Source organism: Syngnathoides biaculeatus, chromosome 9 (assembly GCF_019802595.1).
Source record: "Syngnathoides biaculeatus isolate LvHL_M chromosome 9, ASM1980259v1, whole genome shotgun sequence".
Lineage (NCBI taxonomy): Eukaryota > Metazoa > Chordata > Actinopteri > Syngnathiformes > Syngnathidae > Syngnathoides > Syngnathoides biaculeatus.
Genome location: NC_084648.1, coordinates 1,653,344 through 1,672,490, shown reverse-complemented (window position 1 = coordinate 1,672,490; position 19,147 = coordinate 1,653,344). Strand labels below are relative to the sequence as shown.

General features: G+C 42.8%; 1 protein-coding gene across 6 annotated transcripts; it reads right to left on the bottom strand.

Moving 5' to 3' along the window:
* Positions 1-3,519: 3,519 nt before the first annotated feature.
* Positions 3,520-19,082, bottom strand: epn3b (epsin 3b). Of its 6 annotated transcripts, none has more exons than XM_061829959.1 (12): positions 18,783-19,082; positions 16,102-16,233; positions 15,831-15,989; positions 12,839-12,922; positions 12,356-12,665; positions 12,074-12,195; positions 11,302-11,388; positions 6,743-6,866; positions 6,502-6,639; positions 6,301-6,396; positions 5,098-5,379; positions 3,520-5,013 (listed from the first exon to the last, which is right to left on the bottom strand). In XM_061829959.1, exons 1-12 carry the CDS (start codon positions 18,789-18,791, stop codon positions 4,715-4,717), a joined length of 1,842 nt encoding a protein of 613 aa, XP_061685943.1. In that variant the 5' UTR covers positions 18,792-19,082; the 3' UTR covers positions 3,520-4,714. The 6 variants fall into 6 exon arrangements, with proteins under 6 accessions (XP_061685943.1, XP_061685944.1, XP_061685945.1 ...); XM_061829960.1 differs by having other exon boundaries at positions 12,074-12,192; XM_061829961.1 differs by lacking the exon at positions 18,783-19,082 and adding an exon at positions 18,409-18,541.
* Positions 19,083-19,147: the final 65 nt, after the last annotated feature.

Genomic DNA, 19,147 nt, shown 5'->3' with positions numbered 1-19,147 from the left:
TGTACAAAAGACTAGAGGCAAGCATTGGAAATATACTGTCATGGTTCAGTGCACGTTAAGTGTAATCATAAGAACTTTTGGCTCAGTTGAACTACAGCTTGGGCTTCGAAACGCAGCAAAAATCCAGACAAATAATTAGAATTTGACCTTTGACGAGAGAACAGAACTAATTTGGACTAATTGAGATGGACAGAAGAAGACAAATATGGAATAAGAGCACCTATACTGATGCCTTGAGTATAATGCCATCCATATTTTAGTCTCATGAGGTCCATTTTAGGTTCTGAATCTAATGATGAATGTGGCACTTATACTGCTCACTGATCTATGATGTGTGTATAGTCGGGTTATAAAATTTCACAATGTTTAATGTCAACTGTCGCAAGAGTTCTTAGTCATTCTTTGCTCTTTGCTCTCTTCACTGATTGCATCAAACCGACAATGATATTCATATAGTACTGCTGCATGCAATTTAACTAGGACTATCTGAAGGTCAAGGCTGCAGCTGTTCAGGTCTAGGTTCAGACAGTACACGATTTTCTCCCCCTTAAATTTACAAAGACAGAATGGTCGAAAAGAAATCACAATGTATGATTTTTTAATGATTTTTTTTTTGTTGTGGTATACAGCTGCGAATAAGTATGTGAACACCTGAGAAAACCAATGTTAATATTTGGTACAGTAGTCTTTGTTTGCAATTATAGAGGTCAAACATTTCCTGTAGTTGTTCACCAGATTTGCCCACACTGCAGGAGGGATTTTGGCCCACTCCTCCACACAGATCTTCTCTAGATCAGACAGATATACTGTGCGTATAAACTGTTCTGGGAGCAAAGTTCGTGTTAGATAGCTGAGGTAGGCTCCAGCCCTCCCATGACCCTTATGAGGATAAGCGTCTTGGAAAATGGACATGGACCATCCATTTTCTGTACCGCTGGCATGAGGTGGGGTACTCCTTGAACTGGTCTACGGCCGCAGCACACCTTATAATGAATAAAAGGGTCAGTTTTGCCATCTAGTGGTCATCACGTGCATGGAAACTTCAGGTCCATAAGATCCCATTGAGTTCTACCAACATTGTAGTACTGTACACAGTAATACTGTGATCGTGAAAGCCAACGAGGGATTATCAAGATAACAGATATCCCAAAAACATTGTCCCAGAAGCAATGTGCCTTGTCAATTGTCAAAATGCATCCATCCAGCCTTTTTCTTTGCCACTTATCCTCACAAGAATCAGAAGGGTGCTTGAATCTATCCAAGCTGTCAACGGGCAGGAGGCGGGATACCCCCTCAACTGCTTGCCAGACAATCACAGGGCACATAGAGACAAACAGCTTCACTCACAATCAGTACTACGGGCAATTTAGAGTGTCCAATTAAGGTTGCATGTTTTTTGGATGTGGGAGGAAACTGGATTGCCCGGAGAAAACCCACAGAGGCAAAGGGAGAACATGCAAACTCCACACAGGCGGGGCTGGGATCGAACCCAGGTCCTCAGCTGAACCACCGTGCTGTCCTGTCAGAATGCATTTTAAAGCAAATTCCACTCTCAACGGTTTCAAGTCTTTTCAGTTCTTATAGTCGCTATTTTATACTTCAACAAATGGGGACCAACAATGTTACCTGTGCATGTGTAAAAAAAAAAACAAAAAACGAAAGAACAATGCACCTACTGTGAAACAACCAGCAGGCTTTATGGTCTGGGCTGCCTTCTTTTTTCTGGCAGAGGGTGTCTTGAATTTGTGATAGGTGTAAAGAAATCTCACGTCCGTCAAGGCAACAAGGTAACAATTTTTAGTACTTTTTTTCTCATTGGTTTTGTCTCAAGTTATTTCATTTTCTATCCATCCAACAGTCTTCTACCGCTGAGTCAAGGTCCTATGGTGGGGATAGTAAGTTTAGCAGTGATGCCCAAGGATCTCATCCCCGACCTGGAGAGGGCACCGCACCTTTTTGTGACTGAGGACGCAGGTCTCAGTTTCGGAGGTGCTGATTCTCGTCCCGGCTGTTTCACACTCGGCTGCGAACTACTCCAGTGAGAGTTGACGGTCACGGCTTGATGAAGCCAACAGAACTACATCATCTGCCAAAAGCAGAGATGCAATATGGAGGCCACCAAATTGGACACACTCTACACTGTGCCTAGAAATTCTTCCCAAAAAAGTAATGAACGAAATTGATGATAAAGGGCAACCTTGGCTGAGTCCAATCCTCACTGGTAAGTCAATTTTACTGCCAGCAATATCGACAAAACTCTGATACTGGTCGTGTTGGGACCAATAACCCGGATCAGGGGGTTCGGTACCCAATACTCCTGAAGGACCCCCCCAATCCCCTTCTCCAAGTCCACAGAACACCTAGAGACTTGTTGGGCGAACTCCCATGCACCCTTGAGGAGCCTGCCAAAGGTGTAGAGCTGGTCCACTGTTCCACGGCCAGGACGCAAACCACACTGCTCTGTCCATCCATCCATCCATCCATCCATCCATCCATCCATCCATCCATCCATCCATCCATCCATCCATCCATCCATCCATCCACCCATTTTCTGAGGCACTTATCCTCAGAAGGGTCATGGGAATGCTGGAGCTCATCCCAGGTAACTTTGAGCAGGAGGAGGAGTACACCCTGAACTGGTTGCCAGCCAGTCGCAGGGCGGATATAGACAACCAACGTATCGCACTCATAATCACACCTAAGAGCCATTTTGAGTCTCCAATTAATGCATAATTTTGGGACGTGGGAGGAAACCAGAGTTCCCGGACAAAACCCACACAGGCATGGGGAGAACGGTCCTCAGAACCGTGAAGCACATGCTCTAACTAGTCATTCCACCATTCCACCAGTTTTTATTTACATCTAAAAAATTTTGCATAATGAGAAAAACGTAATTTATTTTGTTAGATCAATTCAGAACGTGAAACTAATGTATAAACTCACCAAAAATGGAGTAAAATATTAAATCTTTTATTTATTTTGTATCATAATTTGGCTGAAGACTCTCAACTGGCTGGAAGTATGAATGTGAGTGCGAATGGTTGTTTATGTGTGGCCTGCGATTGCTTGGCGACCATTTGAGGGTCTACCCTGCCTCCTGCGCGAGGATAGTTGTGATAAGGTCCAGCACAGAAACCAAAATATTCAAAACAATTTTGCACAATACATCGGAAACATTGAAAGTATTTTTATGATATACCTTTAATAAAATAATAATACAATACCAATTAGTCTGAGGGCACATAAAGAGACAGACGATCATTCACAATCACATTCACACGTCACTGAGTGCGAACTGAGCCCATGCTGCCTGCATCAAAGTCATGTGTGTCTATCATGATGAATAATAGGAGTTTCACTTTTGAACCAAAAAAAAATACTTTTTTACAATATTCCAATTTATTGAGATGCAATTTTACATATTTTTGCATTTGTATAAGACAAAAGATGTGAAACTTTTATGATGCTCTATGGCATTAAAAATTACATTTTTAACAGAATACCTCAATTTCAGGGGGTTAATAGTATTTGAACAACTGACAAAATAGTAAATATAGCTATAGTTTGTAATCGTTTGGAGAAGACTCAGAAGCTTACTGGAGATACGACGGAACCACCTTCAGGGACCGTTTGTTTAAATAAAAAGCTATTCACGTAGTATGTTCTACTGCCGTGAGATCAGGTAACTGACTTAGCTTGTTTGAAGAATATTACATTTATTTGGCCTCAGAAAGTCTGACGTTTAGCCAATGGCACAAATCTGATTGTACGACACTTAAGAGCGCAGACGGAGAGTGACCCGAGCATTCTGCAAAAGCAACTCAAGACTTTTTGAAGGAAAGTAAATGGGCTTTTGACAAATGACCATGTAAGGTGCCTAAAAAAATAGATCATACAGTACATATTTGTGAAGGTTCTTTGACAGTGTCAGGAGGAATTTCGTATCTGAGTTAAGAGACATCAACTTCAATTAAACTCCAATATGACTGATGAGAAAAAGGTGTTGCACCAGTTGCTGTCTCGATGGGGAAAGGATGAGCATTCTTTTGTCGGCAAAGCAGGAACAATACATGAAAGTGTAACTGTTCCAGTTATTGAACTGGAGAACTGACATATGGTGCTCAGGTTGTCAGCTGCAGATGATGTGTGGAAATGTGGCGGCCATGTTGTCCATGTACCTTTACGAAGAACCTTGCGAAGAATGTGCACACTTTTACAGTTCGTGTATAATAAGCACTGTTATCGTTATCACACTTTACTTCATTTGATATTAAGGTTAAACAGCACTCTGGCAATAAATCCTCCCTTCATTAGGATTCTGATTAGACCTTAATTTGCAGTGCTCTTGAGTGCCACATCATAATGTATTCACTCATATCCATTTGAGTGACAATGCATTAGGAACACATTGCATTAAAAAATACAGATCAGTTGATGAAATGATTCACATGAGGGAATTTATTGCTGGGCTGTTTACCTAATATCAAACTTGTCGGGAATATTAATGTGATGGATTTGTGTCAATGCATTTCTTCAAGAGTTCAGGTTGGTTACATATAGTGCAGCAGGTGATGTGTCTTTCAACTGACACAATTACATCCAGGTCAGTTTTGATCCATTTCGTGTGCGCACACATACAATAAACAAGATCTTCATTCTGGTTCAGGCTCATGTTATCGTCTAGAATGTGCAAATAGGAAAAGCAATTCCAGTCTCAAAGGAATGGGTTGTGGCTGTGTGTTAGTGCTGGGGATTGAACGCGAGCCGCTGGCCGGGGAGAGAGAGGGAGCAGGGGTTGGGGTAGGTTGGAGGGAAGGTCCATAAGTCTGGTGGGAGGTTGGGTGTGCGAGGAGGGAAGGGCTGCCCCCCTCTGACGGAGAGGGAGGGGAAGGGACGGACTGTAGGAGAGCATGTGTGGGGGCAGTGGAGATGTAGAGGATGGACGCATTTGGTTGAGGGTAAGGCGAGGCTGGTCACAGTGGAAGGGGTTGGTGGAAGATGGAGCGCTCAGACCTATGAGTGGCGGCAGTTCGCTGGTTAGAAACCCAAAACTTACATTGTATATGCTCTTGTCACAAGTTCTGTAATGGCGAATACCTGAGAGGAATGGATTGTTGTGTGCCTTGCCCGGTGGGGTAGGAGGTATCAGTGCATCCAGATTGACCAACGAGGCCCCCGTTGGTCCGAGGAAGGCCTCTGGGGTCCGACACACACGCGTCGTGGTCCTCACAGGGGGCGTGAGCCGAGACAGAGCAGACATCTCTGGACTGCCTGAGTCTGGCCCATTTACCTGGAGCGCCTGCAGAGCGTCATTCTTAAATGGATCAGTCCTGGAATCTGCTCCAGAGAACATGTCTGCTGACCCACGAAGCTCAGAAACTACAAAGAGCAAGTAAGAAGGTACTTGTGTGTCTATTCAAAATTCCAATAACAAGCAAAACTTAATTTATTTCAGTAGTTCAATTCAAACAGGGAAAGTGATTCACGAAAACAACTAAAAGGATTTTCAACATAGATTTAGCGTTCAGTGTTAAGAAGACCTGAAGTAATCCTGCCTTCTTAACACTGAATTTCGACGATGGATATCAGACAGCGAATTGTAGCCAGTTGAATCCCAGGAGACTGAAAATATGGCATTTGAATTTTGAAGGTTGACTTTTTTTTATATGGCAAATTTGTTAACATTGAAAAGTTAAACTGAAATACAGCTATTGAAAATGTGATCACTTTGAAATAACAATGTGAATTTTACAACATAAAATCTTCGGTGGCATTTTTAATTCAGATCCTGGTGGCACATATTTACTTCCATATACTTGGAACATGTTTCACTTGTTGAATTGAACTCCTGAAATAAAGTAGTGAAGTTTTATACAACACAGTAGACTCCCATTATTCACGGGGATGCTAAGGCAATCGCAAAATATAGAGAATAATTGACCCTCTCTTATAATTGCCATAAAAAACAAATCTGAAAAGAGTGGGATCAGGTAAAAAAAAAAAAAAAATGAATAAGTAGGGGATCGGGTGTTTAAAAAAGCGGAAAAAAGTGGGTGTTTTCATAAATAACTGGATAGGTTCCCCTAGGAAACAGCAGAATATGTGAATTCCCAAATGCCAAAGCACACTCAGCGGTAGACGGGTCAACCGTATTCTAATTTCTTGAGATGAAGCTGTAGGTGATTTTTTTTTAATCATGCAATATGTAGCTAATGTAGTGTCAGTTTAAAACTTACAAAAGTATAACTTGTATAAAAGCAGAATCGCAGAGCCCAAGATTTTGCTTGTCCCTTGTTTTACCTGTGGGACTAGCTGAGTGAAGAGAAGGCATTTGAGGGACTTCCTGCTGAAACCTATCTTCTTCTTGTGCACTGACGGGATATTCCCCATCACTCTCTGCAGAATCATGTTTCAGTGCTAAAGTAATACAGCCAGTGCAGTTTTATTTGAGAACAAATACAAGTGTGGTCAAGTAAAGGAGCCAGTGATTCTGGAAGATACCGCGCACGGACGTTCTGTCCCACGTGTGATCCACTGCATGGCTGTAGCTGGATGCCGCCTCCCATAGCTCTTTGTGCGAGTCGGTACATGCAGCCAGAGGATTACCAGCTTTTGAGGATGTTGGTGAGCCTGGAACGGCTGTGAAGACAGTTTTGTTATGCAGCACATTCTGTAAAGGGATCCTTGAAACATGTTCACTTTACTCTTTAACTTTTGTTTGTGGACATGACAGGACACTCACCCACAGAATGCCAGGGATCAGAAGTGACATTACCGGAAGGCTGGACAGAGTGCCAGGGGTCACCAGGTGGAGCTTGGCTCTCAGAGGATGCACCAAAGATGTCTACTAGGTCCAAAATGGTCGACTAAAGAAGCAATAACCAAACATTTAGTATGCATTTGTACAAAATCGGATGCTTCTTATCTTGTATGCGTGCCTGAAATGGGTTTTAAGACAGAAAAAAAAGAAAAACGTGTGAAATGCATCAGATATATAATTCTGCATGTTGGTTTCCTATTAGATTGGCTGGGAACCAGTTCAGGGTGTAGCCTGCCTCCTGCTTGATGATAGCTGAAATAAGCTCCAGCACTCCCGCAACCCTTATGAGGATAAGCAGCTCGGGAAATGGATGGGTTGTTTGCTATTAGGTCAGTGTTTACACAGTAATAACAGATCACCAAAGAAACCTTTAAACTGATGACCACCTCTGATTCATGCTGACACCTGTGAATGTAGCCGCGATAAGATTTACTGTACATTTCAAGCTTGGTAGCTCCGTGTTTATTCACTTCAAATTTACACAAGATAATGCAAGATCAGGTCAGATAACGCTGAGGCTGTTTGGAGAAAAGTGGATGCTGATCAAAATTAAGATGACAAACTGGGAGACATCATCATCATCATCATCATCATCGTCAACTCAGATTCACTGTATAGCGTTGATACTAAGCCAGCCAGGACATCGTCGGACAACATTCTGTGATTAATTAACGTGATCTTTCAATATTCAGACTTTGCATACAAAACTCTGTCTAATTCCGCTGCAATTTATCACACTGAGAAGTTGTTACACTCAAAGAATTAATTTCATCATCAATTAGACTGGAGAATCGCTTACGGGAAAGGGCAAAGGAGCATGCAGTTTGGCATCTTCCGTAGACATTGCTCTTCTAGTTATTCCGCCACATCTTGAACTCTTTTACAGGAGCCAGTGCATTTCTGCAAGACTAAATTACACCCTTAAGAGCCTCAGTACTGGTTATGTATTTGTTGTGGACAGCTAGGTCATTTCATCACCACCTTCTCAGTGAAACTAAAAGACTGGGCTCCCTATGACCCAAGAGGTGAACCAAATCAAAACCTCTCCTAGCTCTCCCTCCTGTATGATTGTTCTCTTGTGTATCCTGAGCCCCAATCGCAATAGCCCTGTCACAGCCCTCACTGACTTCAGCGCAGCTGACAATTTTATTCATGAGAATTTACATGTCAGCGCCAGCTTCCCCTCGAACGCCTCCCTTCTCCCCGCAAAAGTGACAGCCCTGGATGGGGTGAATCATCTCCGCTGTCATTCAGAAAACAGTTACGTTTACTTTCCTCATTTTAGGTAATCACCGTGAAGCCATCCAGCTTTTTGTTGTTCCCTCCCCTGAGACGCCATTAGTCCTCAGAATCCCCTGGCTCATGAAGCACAATCCTGCCATCGGTTAGACCCACTTATCAATTACCGGGTGGAGTCCTTTCTGCCATTCACATTGTCCTCTTTCTGCCATTCCGTTCTCCAGCAAAACTCAACCACCTGCCACACCTCTCCTGAGTGCTGGACGAATACCACAACCTCTCCGTTGTCTTCAATAAAGACGACAGGGCAGCCTGTATGAGCTCACCCCTGTCCTTCACAATGGCAATAAAGGTCATCATCAAGGCCTCGAAATGGGTGGTGAAGGGTGAACAGATAATGAACAGGATCCGCCTTACATAAAACATAAAATTGGCCCATATGAAAATCAAGCCAAACATGTAACAAAGCATCTCACTGGTCAATGGAGAGCTTAAAAACACGAAGTTCTGCAACAGTGATGATCCAATACCAACTGCGTTTGAGTAGCCCATGATAAGTCATGGAAAATGGTACAACACAGTTTCAGTGACAAAGACCAAACATAGCGACTAGTGTTAAACGGCTGAAAACCCCTACGATCGAAAGGTATTCAGCTGATGATGTATCTCGAAATTGACATCCTCCCATGTCTGAGATACAGCTCCCATGCCACTCTCAACGTGAGGTTAACCTTATGTGACAACGATCCATTGGCAAAACGGACAGATAACATAAAGTCCTGTGCTTTATGACTCCTGTCTTTATAGTGTATTCCAATTGAACATACTGGAGGTTGAAAAGTTCTTGCAAATCATTATATTCAGTTTGTATTTCAGTTTTATACAACGTCCCAACTTCACCTCAATTAGGGTTTGTATTAGGGCGTAGTTAAAATACATAGCTGGGCTTGAAGTCAACATCATCGTTGTCTAAATTAATCACAAAATTGGTCATAGACGTCATTTTAATCCAGACGTGTTGCCAGTCTTATACATAATGAAAAACGGAGTTTGAATCATCTGTTCTGTCTAGTATCAAATGGTTTCAGCACTGTTATTAAAACCATAATTTCTGTCGTGGAGAAGCCAGATCGAAACACATGAATCTGCAGGGAGGAAACAGCTGAGCACAGAAAGGGGACTATGTTGCTGGAAGCCCCAACAATTGATTGTTAATACAGAAAATGAGACGCTCCCTCAAGAAAAGTCTCTGCAGTGTAGAGATGCTTGCCTGCAACAGTAACATGGCGAGGGACAAAGCAGTGACACATTCCTCACTCAGTTGATCAACACACTTGGAAAGTACTGCATTTCAACAAACACCTCATTTTTGCCCAGCAGGATATTGTAATGTAAGGCATGTGGCAACAGTATCCAAGCTTCAAACCTCTGTGTGTGTGTGTGGTCTAATGCAGTGATTCAAATATACCTTAATTTATTCACCAGATTATTAATGCCACTCTCAAACAAAATAAACATGTTTCTGTTAGGCATAATTTCTGGCTGTGTTCAGTGGAGTTAAGTAAAATACAACAAAGGCGTTGTATTTCTCCCATTTGAAAACAAAGGATCATCATTTAGTACTTACTACACTATTAAAACATTATCTATATTATTTTATGTGTGACAGAAGAATTTATGTAAACCAACATGCACATCAGGTTACTCTTGATTAGCTTGTCAGCTGGCCAATGAGAATAGGGGCTTCTGTGCAACCAGATAAGGAGATCGTACTGAGAGAAATGTCACTTGAGCTCAAGGTTAGACAAGACAAATGTGTTATCATTCAGCTGGCACCTCTTTCTCCTCTTGCACCTCTTGCTCTCATTATGCTGATCTGTCGTTTTGCCTCACATCAGTCTCTCTACCACACAAAGCAAAGGTGGGGAGAGTGGCCAAATATCCTACTCAGGTAAGAATTGTTACTTTTGAATAATACGACTCAAGTAAAAGCAAAAAGAAGTCCATGTAATTAATAATAATTACTCGAGTAAGAAAGTACTCAGTGAAAAAAATACCCAAGTACTGAGTAAGTTATTTTTAAATCAGAATATGTCATTCATTCATTCATTCATTCATGTTCCGTACCGCTTATTCTTACTAAGGTCGGCATGGTGGAGTCTATCCCAGCTTTCTTCAGGCAAGAGGTGTGGTACACCCTGAAAAGGTCACCAGCCAACCGGAGGGCACATATAAATAAGCATTCACAATTACATTCATATTTATGGTCAATTTGAAGTCCTCAATTAACCTACCATGCATGTTTTTGGGATGTGGGAGGAAACCAGAGTACCTGGAGCAAAACCACGCAACATGCAAACTCTACAGAGCTTGAGTTTGAACAGAACTGTGAGGAAGATGTGCTCATGTTGTTCACCATGCCACCTACGCAAACACTATTTGCTTTATCCACTAAAATGACTGAATGAATGAAGGTGTTTGCCGACCAGATGTTTTGATAGTGTGTGTGTGTGTGTGTGTGTGTGTGTGTGTGAGAAAGAGAGAGAGAGAGAGAGAGAGAGAGAGAGAGAGAAAGGGAGATAGGGAGAAAGAGGGAGAACGAGAGGGGGGAGAGAGAGAAAATAAACAGTGAGAGAGCGAGAGACAGACGAAAAACAAGAGAGAGAGCGAGAAACAGCAGAGTGAGTGAGAGAGAGAGAGAGAGAGAGAGAGAGAGAGAGAGAGAGAGAGAGAGAGAGAGAGGAGAGAGAGAGAGAGACACTGTCACTTTGATTGATAAGCAAAGCCATAGAGAAGACTGTGTGCGGACATGTGACTTTCTTTTGTCGTTTGATTGGTGAACTTGAGAGTCAAACGATGTCACTGTGATGGTGATCATGGGGGATTGGAGCAATGCCACATGATGTGGAAATCTAAAACAAAAGTCTAAATACAGATCTGGCACGTAATTATTGATAAAAGAAAGTTGTGAGTGGCATCTAGATATTTGTAACGGAGAACATGTAACATTTCTTAACATATATACTGTACTCGAGTAAAAGTACAAAGTGCACTTCATTAAAAATACTTTGACAAGTGCAATTTATCAGAAATGTTACTTGAATTAATGTAAGAGAGTTCATGTAGCGTGTTACTACACACAAATCCACAGTGAGCACCACACAAGTGAACAACCGTGCTCACGCACACTCGTCGGGCATACGTACGCCCACGTGGACAGAATGCACTGTTTTCACACTCACCTCCTGCGCCCCAGTCTGGCTTGTTCTCCTGCTCTCATCCAGGACCTTTTGTATGAGAGACTCATCTCCATGGCGACAGCACTGTTCCTGCAAAGGTGGCATTGCTGACATCACCAGTGAACACAACACCTTCTTTGTTACGCACGCTTGAACTTATTAACTGACAGCAGTTATTCCTCTCGACATTATGCTGACTTACTGCCAAATCTAAATTGTAGACATGAAATGATTTGTTGTGTTTTATAAATGGATTTTGATGAGATTCGATTGGAAAACGAAAATTAAATGCAGTACAACTAAATTTTTTTAGGTAAAAAAAATTAGATTTGTTGGTTAAGATACAGTCTCTGTGAGCGACTAGGTACAGTGAAGCAAAATCAATCAAATGAGAGCAATACAGGGGCTGTATAAAAAAAAAAACAAATCGATCTTTATAACGTTGCTGAGTTTTTATTGCCACTGAACTGGTGCATCAAAATTCAGTTCATTAGTTACAATCTGAAACACCTTCCAATGTGATGCAAAGCAGCTCTCCATCGCAAACCACAACTGCAAACCACAACCACTCTGTGGAGCATAGACCTCGACCAAGGCTGAACAAAGTGAAAGACACCTCCCTTGTACAACAAAAAAAAAATGTTATGGTTTCTTTCCAACTCCCTCCAAGAAAGTAAAATATATACTAGCAAACGTATTTGGTGGAGAATTCAAGAAAACAAAAATCGGATCTCATACCAATGTTCAGAGTTAAGTAGGTGTACTGCTGTTTTACCTTCTGATTCTCCTCCCTGCTCATGGCTAAAGCCAGCTGGATCTGCAGCTCCTCTTCCCCGCTGGTTTGGGGTCGAGCCTGTTCCAAGTCTGAGGCGCCTCGAGGAGATGAAGACGAAGCTGCTGAGGGGCAAGGAGGAGGGCGGAATGGTGATACAGTGTGTATGATTATGTGCATGGTTATGTGTGTGTGTGTGTGAAGTTTATGTATAGGAGGTGTGCAGTATCAAAAGCTTGGGGACAGCGAAGCCAATGCAGTCGCAAGACTCTACTCAACACTCACAGTTAAAAGAGGATGGAGAACCTCTGGAGCGACTTAACTCCTCCCCATAGAGTACAGCCATGCTGGGCTGGCTTGTCCGCCTGCCTGGGTGGTACGATGGCGGTATTCCTCCATACATGGCCCCTCCACCTACTCCTACACCACCGCTGCCTCCCCCAGCCATTCGCTCCTTGGTCTTCAGTGCTTGACTCCTCTCTTGGCGAAGACGGTCCTCATCCCGGAGAAGACACACCAATTGGCGCGCTTTTTCCCTGACATTGGCTCCTTGGTCTCTGCCATCGCGGTCAACATACTGAAAATCACGCAGCGTCTGAACCCAGAAAAAAACATTACTGTATAATATTGCACACGATTTGTAGCCCATTGTGTATTTGTAAAATGAGTTGTGTTGCTTTAACCCTTTTTGAACATTCAATAGGGGCGAAAGGGAGTTTTAATAAAAAAACACAATGTGTATCCTTTTCTGGAGTGACTGTGAAGTACCTGAATAGTGAAAGCATTCTCTCGACACTGCTGAGCCACTCTTTCTGATCCCGTCTTCAGGAGGTAGTCCAATAGCGTTAGGGACTGAAATTAAAATGCATTGTTCAATTTCATTACACCTGCTATAGACGCTAAGTACAAAATTAGTGGGACAACTAAGCTCACTCTTTACATCTACACAATCTAAGTGGATCCACTTTGAGAGCTAAATAAAAAAAAAAAAAATCAGCTTTAGCAATGATACTGATCCTTAATTTTGATGCCTGTACAGTGTTTCACTGTCCTCATGTGGTAACCAAATAGGTAACCAAATTATTAGCAACAACACTGAGTAAACTGTAATGCAGTTACAGTGAAGAAAATAAGTATTTGAACACCCTCCTATAATGCAAGTTCTCCCACTTAGCAATCATGGAGGGGTCTGAAATATTTATCGTAGGTGCATGTCCACTGTGAGAGAGATCATCTAAAGAGAAAAATCCAGAAATCACTATGTATGATTTTTTTAAAACAATTTATTTATGTAATACAGCTACAGATAAGTATTTGAACGCTTGTCTATCAGTTAGAAGAAAGACCTGTTAGTCCCCCTTAAAAGTCCACCTCCTCTCCATATATTATCCTAAATCAGATGCACCTGTGTGAGGTTGTTAGTTGCATAAAGACACCTGTCCACCCCATACAATCAGTAAGACTTAAACTTGTAACATGGCCAAGAACAAAGAGCTGTCCAAAGACACCAGAGACAAAATCGTACAACTCCACGGCTGGAAAGGGCTACGGAGAAATTGCAAAGCAGCATGTGAAAAAAGGTCCCCTTTTGGAGCAATCGTTAGAAAATGGAAGAAGCTAAACATGACGGTCAATCTCAATCGGAGTGGAGCCCCACTCAAGATATCACCTCGTGGGGTCTCAATAATCCTTAGAAAGGTGAGGAATCAGCCCAGGACTACACGACAGAACTTGATCAATGACCTGAAAAGAGCTGGGGCCATCGTTTCCAAGGTGACTGATGGTAATACACTAAGACGTCATGGTTTGAAATCATGCATGGCATGGAAGGTTCCCCTGCTTAAACCAGCACATGTCAAGGCCTGTCTTAAGTTTGCCAATGACCATTTGAATAATACACAGGAATCATGGGAGAAAGTTTTGTGGTCAGATGAGACCAAAATGGAACTTTTTGGTCATAATTCCACTAACCGTATTTGGAGGAAGACAAATGATGAGTTCCATCCCAAGAACACCATCCCTACTGTGAAACATGATGATGGTAGCATCATGCTTTGGGGGTGTTTTTCTGCACATGGGACAGGACGACTGCACTATAATAAGGAGAGGATGACCGCGGCCATGTATTGCGATATTTTGGGGAACACCCTCTTTCCCTCAGTCAGATCATTGAAGATAGGTCGTGGGTGGGTCTTTCAAAATGACAACGACCCGAAGCACACAACCAGGAAAATCAAGGAGTGACTCTGTAAAAAGCATACCAAGCTTCTGGTCCGAGGCAGTCTCCAGACCTAAACCCAATCGAAAATCTTTGGAGGGAGCTGAAACTCCGTTTTTCATAGCGACAGCCCAGAAACCTCTCTGATCTAGAGAAGATCTGTGTGTAGGAGTGGGCCATAATCCCTTCTGCAGTGTGTGCAAACCTGGTGAACAACTACAGGAAACGTTTGACCTCTGTAATTGACCCCTCCGTGGATGTTGCGCAATCCACGTCACTGACCAATCAGAGGCCAGAGATCTGCTGGCTGTATGGTCCAGTATAGCTTCTGTTGGCGTTTTATCGCATATTTGGGTTCTTTAACAATAGATATGGTTAAGAGGTGTAGTCATGGACTTTATAATAGTGACGACAGGTATCCTGAAAGGCTAGTTGGTGGAGGTCAATTCGTACCCTTTCCAAAACCGAAGACCCAGTATGAAAAATGTCTTTGATGGATCAAACTTTGTGTAAGACCGCATCATCAACTGAATCCATCTAAAATCAACCGGAACAGAAGACCGAGTACGAAAAATGTCTTTGATGGATAAAACTTTGAGGAAGACCGCATGATCAACTGAATCCATCAACCGGAACAGATATGTTTGCACGAAGGTAAGTCCTATATTTGATTTTCAATACATGTCTCATATAAATGAATTAGCAGTTCTTCGCTTGCATAATATAGCTACGTGTGAATGATTGACACACTTGATCTGTGTTGAGCGATATTTTGCGATGATCTGACTGCACAAACGTGTCCCTTTGTTCGCGGGTACGCTAAACCGGACTGTGTTAGCATGAAGGTATGCCCTATATTTGATTTTCAATACATGTCTCATATAAATTAGAATTATGACGAATTCGTCTTTGGGTTATAATATATTATATTATGTGGCTTCTCGGTCTTCCTCTGACTCTGGAAAGATCTCGCGCTAATATCAATGGTTTCTCCATCGATATGCATGTAAATACCATTGAAATATCCCTCGCTGAAATACTTGAAGCCCTGCTGTATGCTTTTCAACGATATTTCACTGTTAGCTAAGAATGCGAGTGAGAAATCAGCCGGTAAATCGGACAGTTTCGCTCTATTCCTTTCTTGCTGCGCCGATATTTTTCCCAATTGATTGTCTGACGTCAGCGCACGTGGCGTGACGTCACTTCAGGAGGCGTGGTAAAGTGCCCTGTACGGAGGGGTCAATTGTAAACAAAGGCTACTGTACCAAATATTATCATTGGTTTTCTCAGGTGTTCAAATACTTATTTGCAGCTGTATCAGACAAGTAAATCATTACAAAATCATACATTGTGATTTCTGGATTTTTCTTTTTGGATTACCTCTCTCACAGTGGACATGCACCTACGATGAAAATTTCAGACCCCTCCATGATTTCTAGGTGGGAGAACTTGCAATATAGCAGGGTGTTCAAATACTGTACTTATTTTCTTCACTGTATATACTACACATGAAAATCAGCTCTGTATGTATTTTTTTTTTACCTTGTAAACATGCCTCCAGTTCTTGCCGCTGTCATTGAGGCGCTTCCACACCATGGCCATGACTTCAGCAAAGGCCACCACGTTGAACGTCAGATCAGCTATTTCTGACATGAGAGACGATGACGGCCCCCACGGATCATTGGAGGTGGCCTCACGTACCTACAGACCCCCCCCCCCATTAGAAAACAATGGCTTTGCACACTTCCTCTTCAACAGTTTTTTTTAATTCATCCTCCATCACCCATCACTGACACACGAAGACATAGACTACCTTAATCTCTGCTTCGGAATAGTTGTGTACTATGTTCTTCACCTGCCTACGCAGGGCTGAGGTTGTCATGTTGACAGGGGATGGAGGAGTCAGAGTGATAGTAAGTGAAGAGCAGGCCTTCAACAGGTGGAGCTGAAAAGGAGAACGTGGACTGAAAGAGGAGCAACTAGGGCAAAGAATGCTCCTCTTCTGTCACAACATGCTACACACTCCTGTTAGGAAGAAATAATAGCCAAACGTAAACCGAATAACATCTGAGAGAGAAAATACACAACACAGTAAATAGCACTGAATTGGATAAGTTTTTCTCAGCTTGGAAACAATGGATGATAGTAACAACTAAATGAGTAGCTCACATTTGGTGCACACTCAGGAAGAAGTAGGTCAGAAGCAGTGGCAATCAGGTGTCTGATGAAGCTTCTTCATAGCTTAGCTTATTAAGGTCAGTGCACAACATTTTTTTTTTTCGACTAAAATGGTTCAAGGCCGACACAAGGGACCCGATCATGAGGGCCTCCTGTGAAAAAGATGTGATTTACCCTCCTAAACGTAACTCAGTCAGTCCCCTTCTGGAGAACAGATTTAGTGGTCTCATTACTTATGAATAAACCAAAACTACTGAAGGGCACGATAACCTAAGTGCCTGAAGGATCAACTTTCTGCAAAATCATCGTTGGCATCACTGACAGTCAATAATGGGAACGCGGCTCAAACTGTGGAGATTCTATGCACACAACATCCATCCATCCATCCATCCATCCATCGATCCATCCATCCATCCATTTTCTTAGCCGCTTATCCTCACAAGGGGCGCGGGGAGTGCTGGAGCCTATCCTAGCTGTCAATACCCTGAACTGTCAGTCAATCGAAGGGCGCATGGAGACAAACGACCAAACGCTCTCACAATATATATATATATATATATATATATATATATATATATATATATATAAAGAGAGAGAGCGAGAGAGAGAGAGAGAGAGAGAGAGAGAGAGAGAGAGAGAGAAACGACAGCAGTCAACAGTACTCACACAATTGGTAACAAGGTAGAACAGTGTTTGGGTTTGCAACACAGGATAGCAACTGGGTTAGATTAGATGCCTTGCTCAAGGCCGTCACCTTAAATATGAATCCAATGCCAGTTAATGGAATTAAAGCCAGGTCGTTTTTCACAGGCCACATTCTCATCCACTGGTTCATATCTGCGATTCCTCAATGAACCGAATGTGAAATTACATTCCCATTGGTAACACGCAGGGTTACATTAAAACATCTTGGATTCCATGAACATCAACAAAAGACTACTGCGCTAGAGCACTGCAGACATCTGATTTTTTTGCAAAAAGCACAGTACATTGTGGAGTGATCTCCAATCCATCCCCAATCAATCTCACAACACATCCAATGCAACACAACCGTTCAGTCATGTTCCCTCAATGGGAATTGAACTTATGCTGCCTGTGCAGAAAACAGGCAAGTCAATCCTTACTCCGTCAGTGACATCAATAGCCACACTGCTTATAATGCTGTGTTGGATAGAAACTGCATTGTATCATAGCTCTTTGATGTTATGATCAGGATATTTAGAATTTGGCCTTCTCATAAGGTCAGCACATTGTCCGAAAAAGCTGTCACTATGACGCAGTGCACTTTCCCATCACGGCAAACAGCAAAACAATCCATTCCTGACATGCTCTATACTGCTTGAACGCATTAGGGTCACAAGTAACCAGAACCTATCCTAATTGACTTTAGGCAAGAGGCGGGGTACGCCCTGGATAGGTTGCCATCCAAATGCACAGACAAACCATTCACACACAAATTTTTCACCTGCCTACACAGGGCTGAGGTTGTCAAGTTGACGGGTGGTGGAGGAGTCAGAGCAATTGAAGAGCAGGCCTGGCATATAACTGAGCAGACATTATTACACACACACACACACACACACACACACACACACACACACACACACACACACACACACACACACACACACACACACACACACACACACCACACACACACACACACACACACACACACACACACACACACACACACACACGCACGCACGCGCACACGCACACAAAACATTCTTACATTTGTCCTTTCCCAACAAGTTGTTAGATCCTGAAAACACCTACAAGTTTGGGAAAGGATGATCTACAAGAAACACTTGGAGCACTTGCAGCAATAACACAAGCAACGCCATTAAACAAAACAGGTTATCTAGTCCTCTGGGTAACATCCGATTTTCTTTAACTCTTACTTTTACTCATCCTCCGACCTTTGTGTGACCGTACAAACCTCGCCACGGGCCAGTTAAGATGTAGTGTAGTCCAGAACTGAATGTGGTGCGGTCCGGTCACATGCTCACACGTCACCACGTTGCACGGCAGTGTAGGACGATCTTTACTGCGTGTTTCATGTGGCGAGGTAGGGCGTCCACAGTGGGTCTTCATCATGCGTGAGCGTATTCATGACGCCCCCCCCCTACCGTCACACGTTCAAATCACACACGCCCCCTCGTGCTACGTAGCGGTTTCTAATATGCGTGATCACGCGTTATTTTATATAGAATTATGTGTGATGGGTTAATTGTTTTTAGAATAGGTGTTGATGGACTTAAAAAAATAGAATAACATCTTAATATATCTGAATAATGATCTGATTCCACTTACCTTTCCCATTGCTCATCCCTCGCAGCACTGCACGATGATGTCCTCCCTGCCGCGTGACCACAGGGAACACGCAGTGATGATATCACGCAGTTCCAGTTAAAAGATCCGAAAGGGACGAGAAATGGTCCAGTCCGGCTCTGGTGTGAGGAAGCTGGGCGGCCAGTCAATGATGAAATCCGCATAGGACGCGCTGCAGTTCACCCACGGCTTCTCTCCCCCCCTACCTTGTTCACCCACACACCAACGCCGCACACGCGTGGAGTAAAGGGGAGTGCGAAGGGGGCGTTTTATTTATTTCTGCAGCGTCAGCGGTGCACCCGCAATCGTGACTGTTACGTGGAATGAAGCAGTCAGGGATTCAACGG

Coding starts and splice junctions, on each gene's coding strand:
- epn3b (XM_061829959.1), bottom strand. Junction 12,923..15,830: donor ACTGGAGGCATGTTTACAAG/GTAAAAAAAAAA, acceptor TTTTAATTTCAG/TCCCTAACGCTATTGGACTA. Junction 12,196..12,355: donor TTCTCCATCCTCTTTTAACT/GTGAGTGTTGAG, acceptor CTTGCCCCTCAG/CAGCTTCGTCTTCATCTCCT.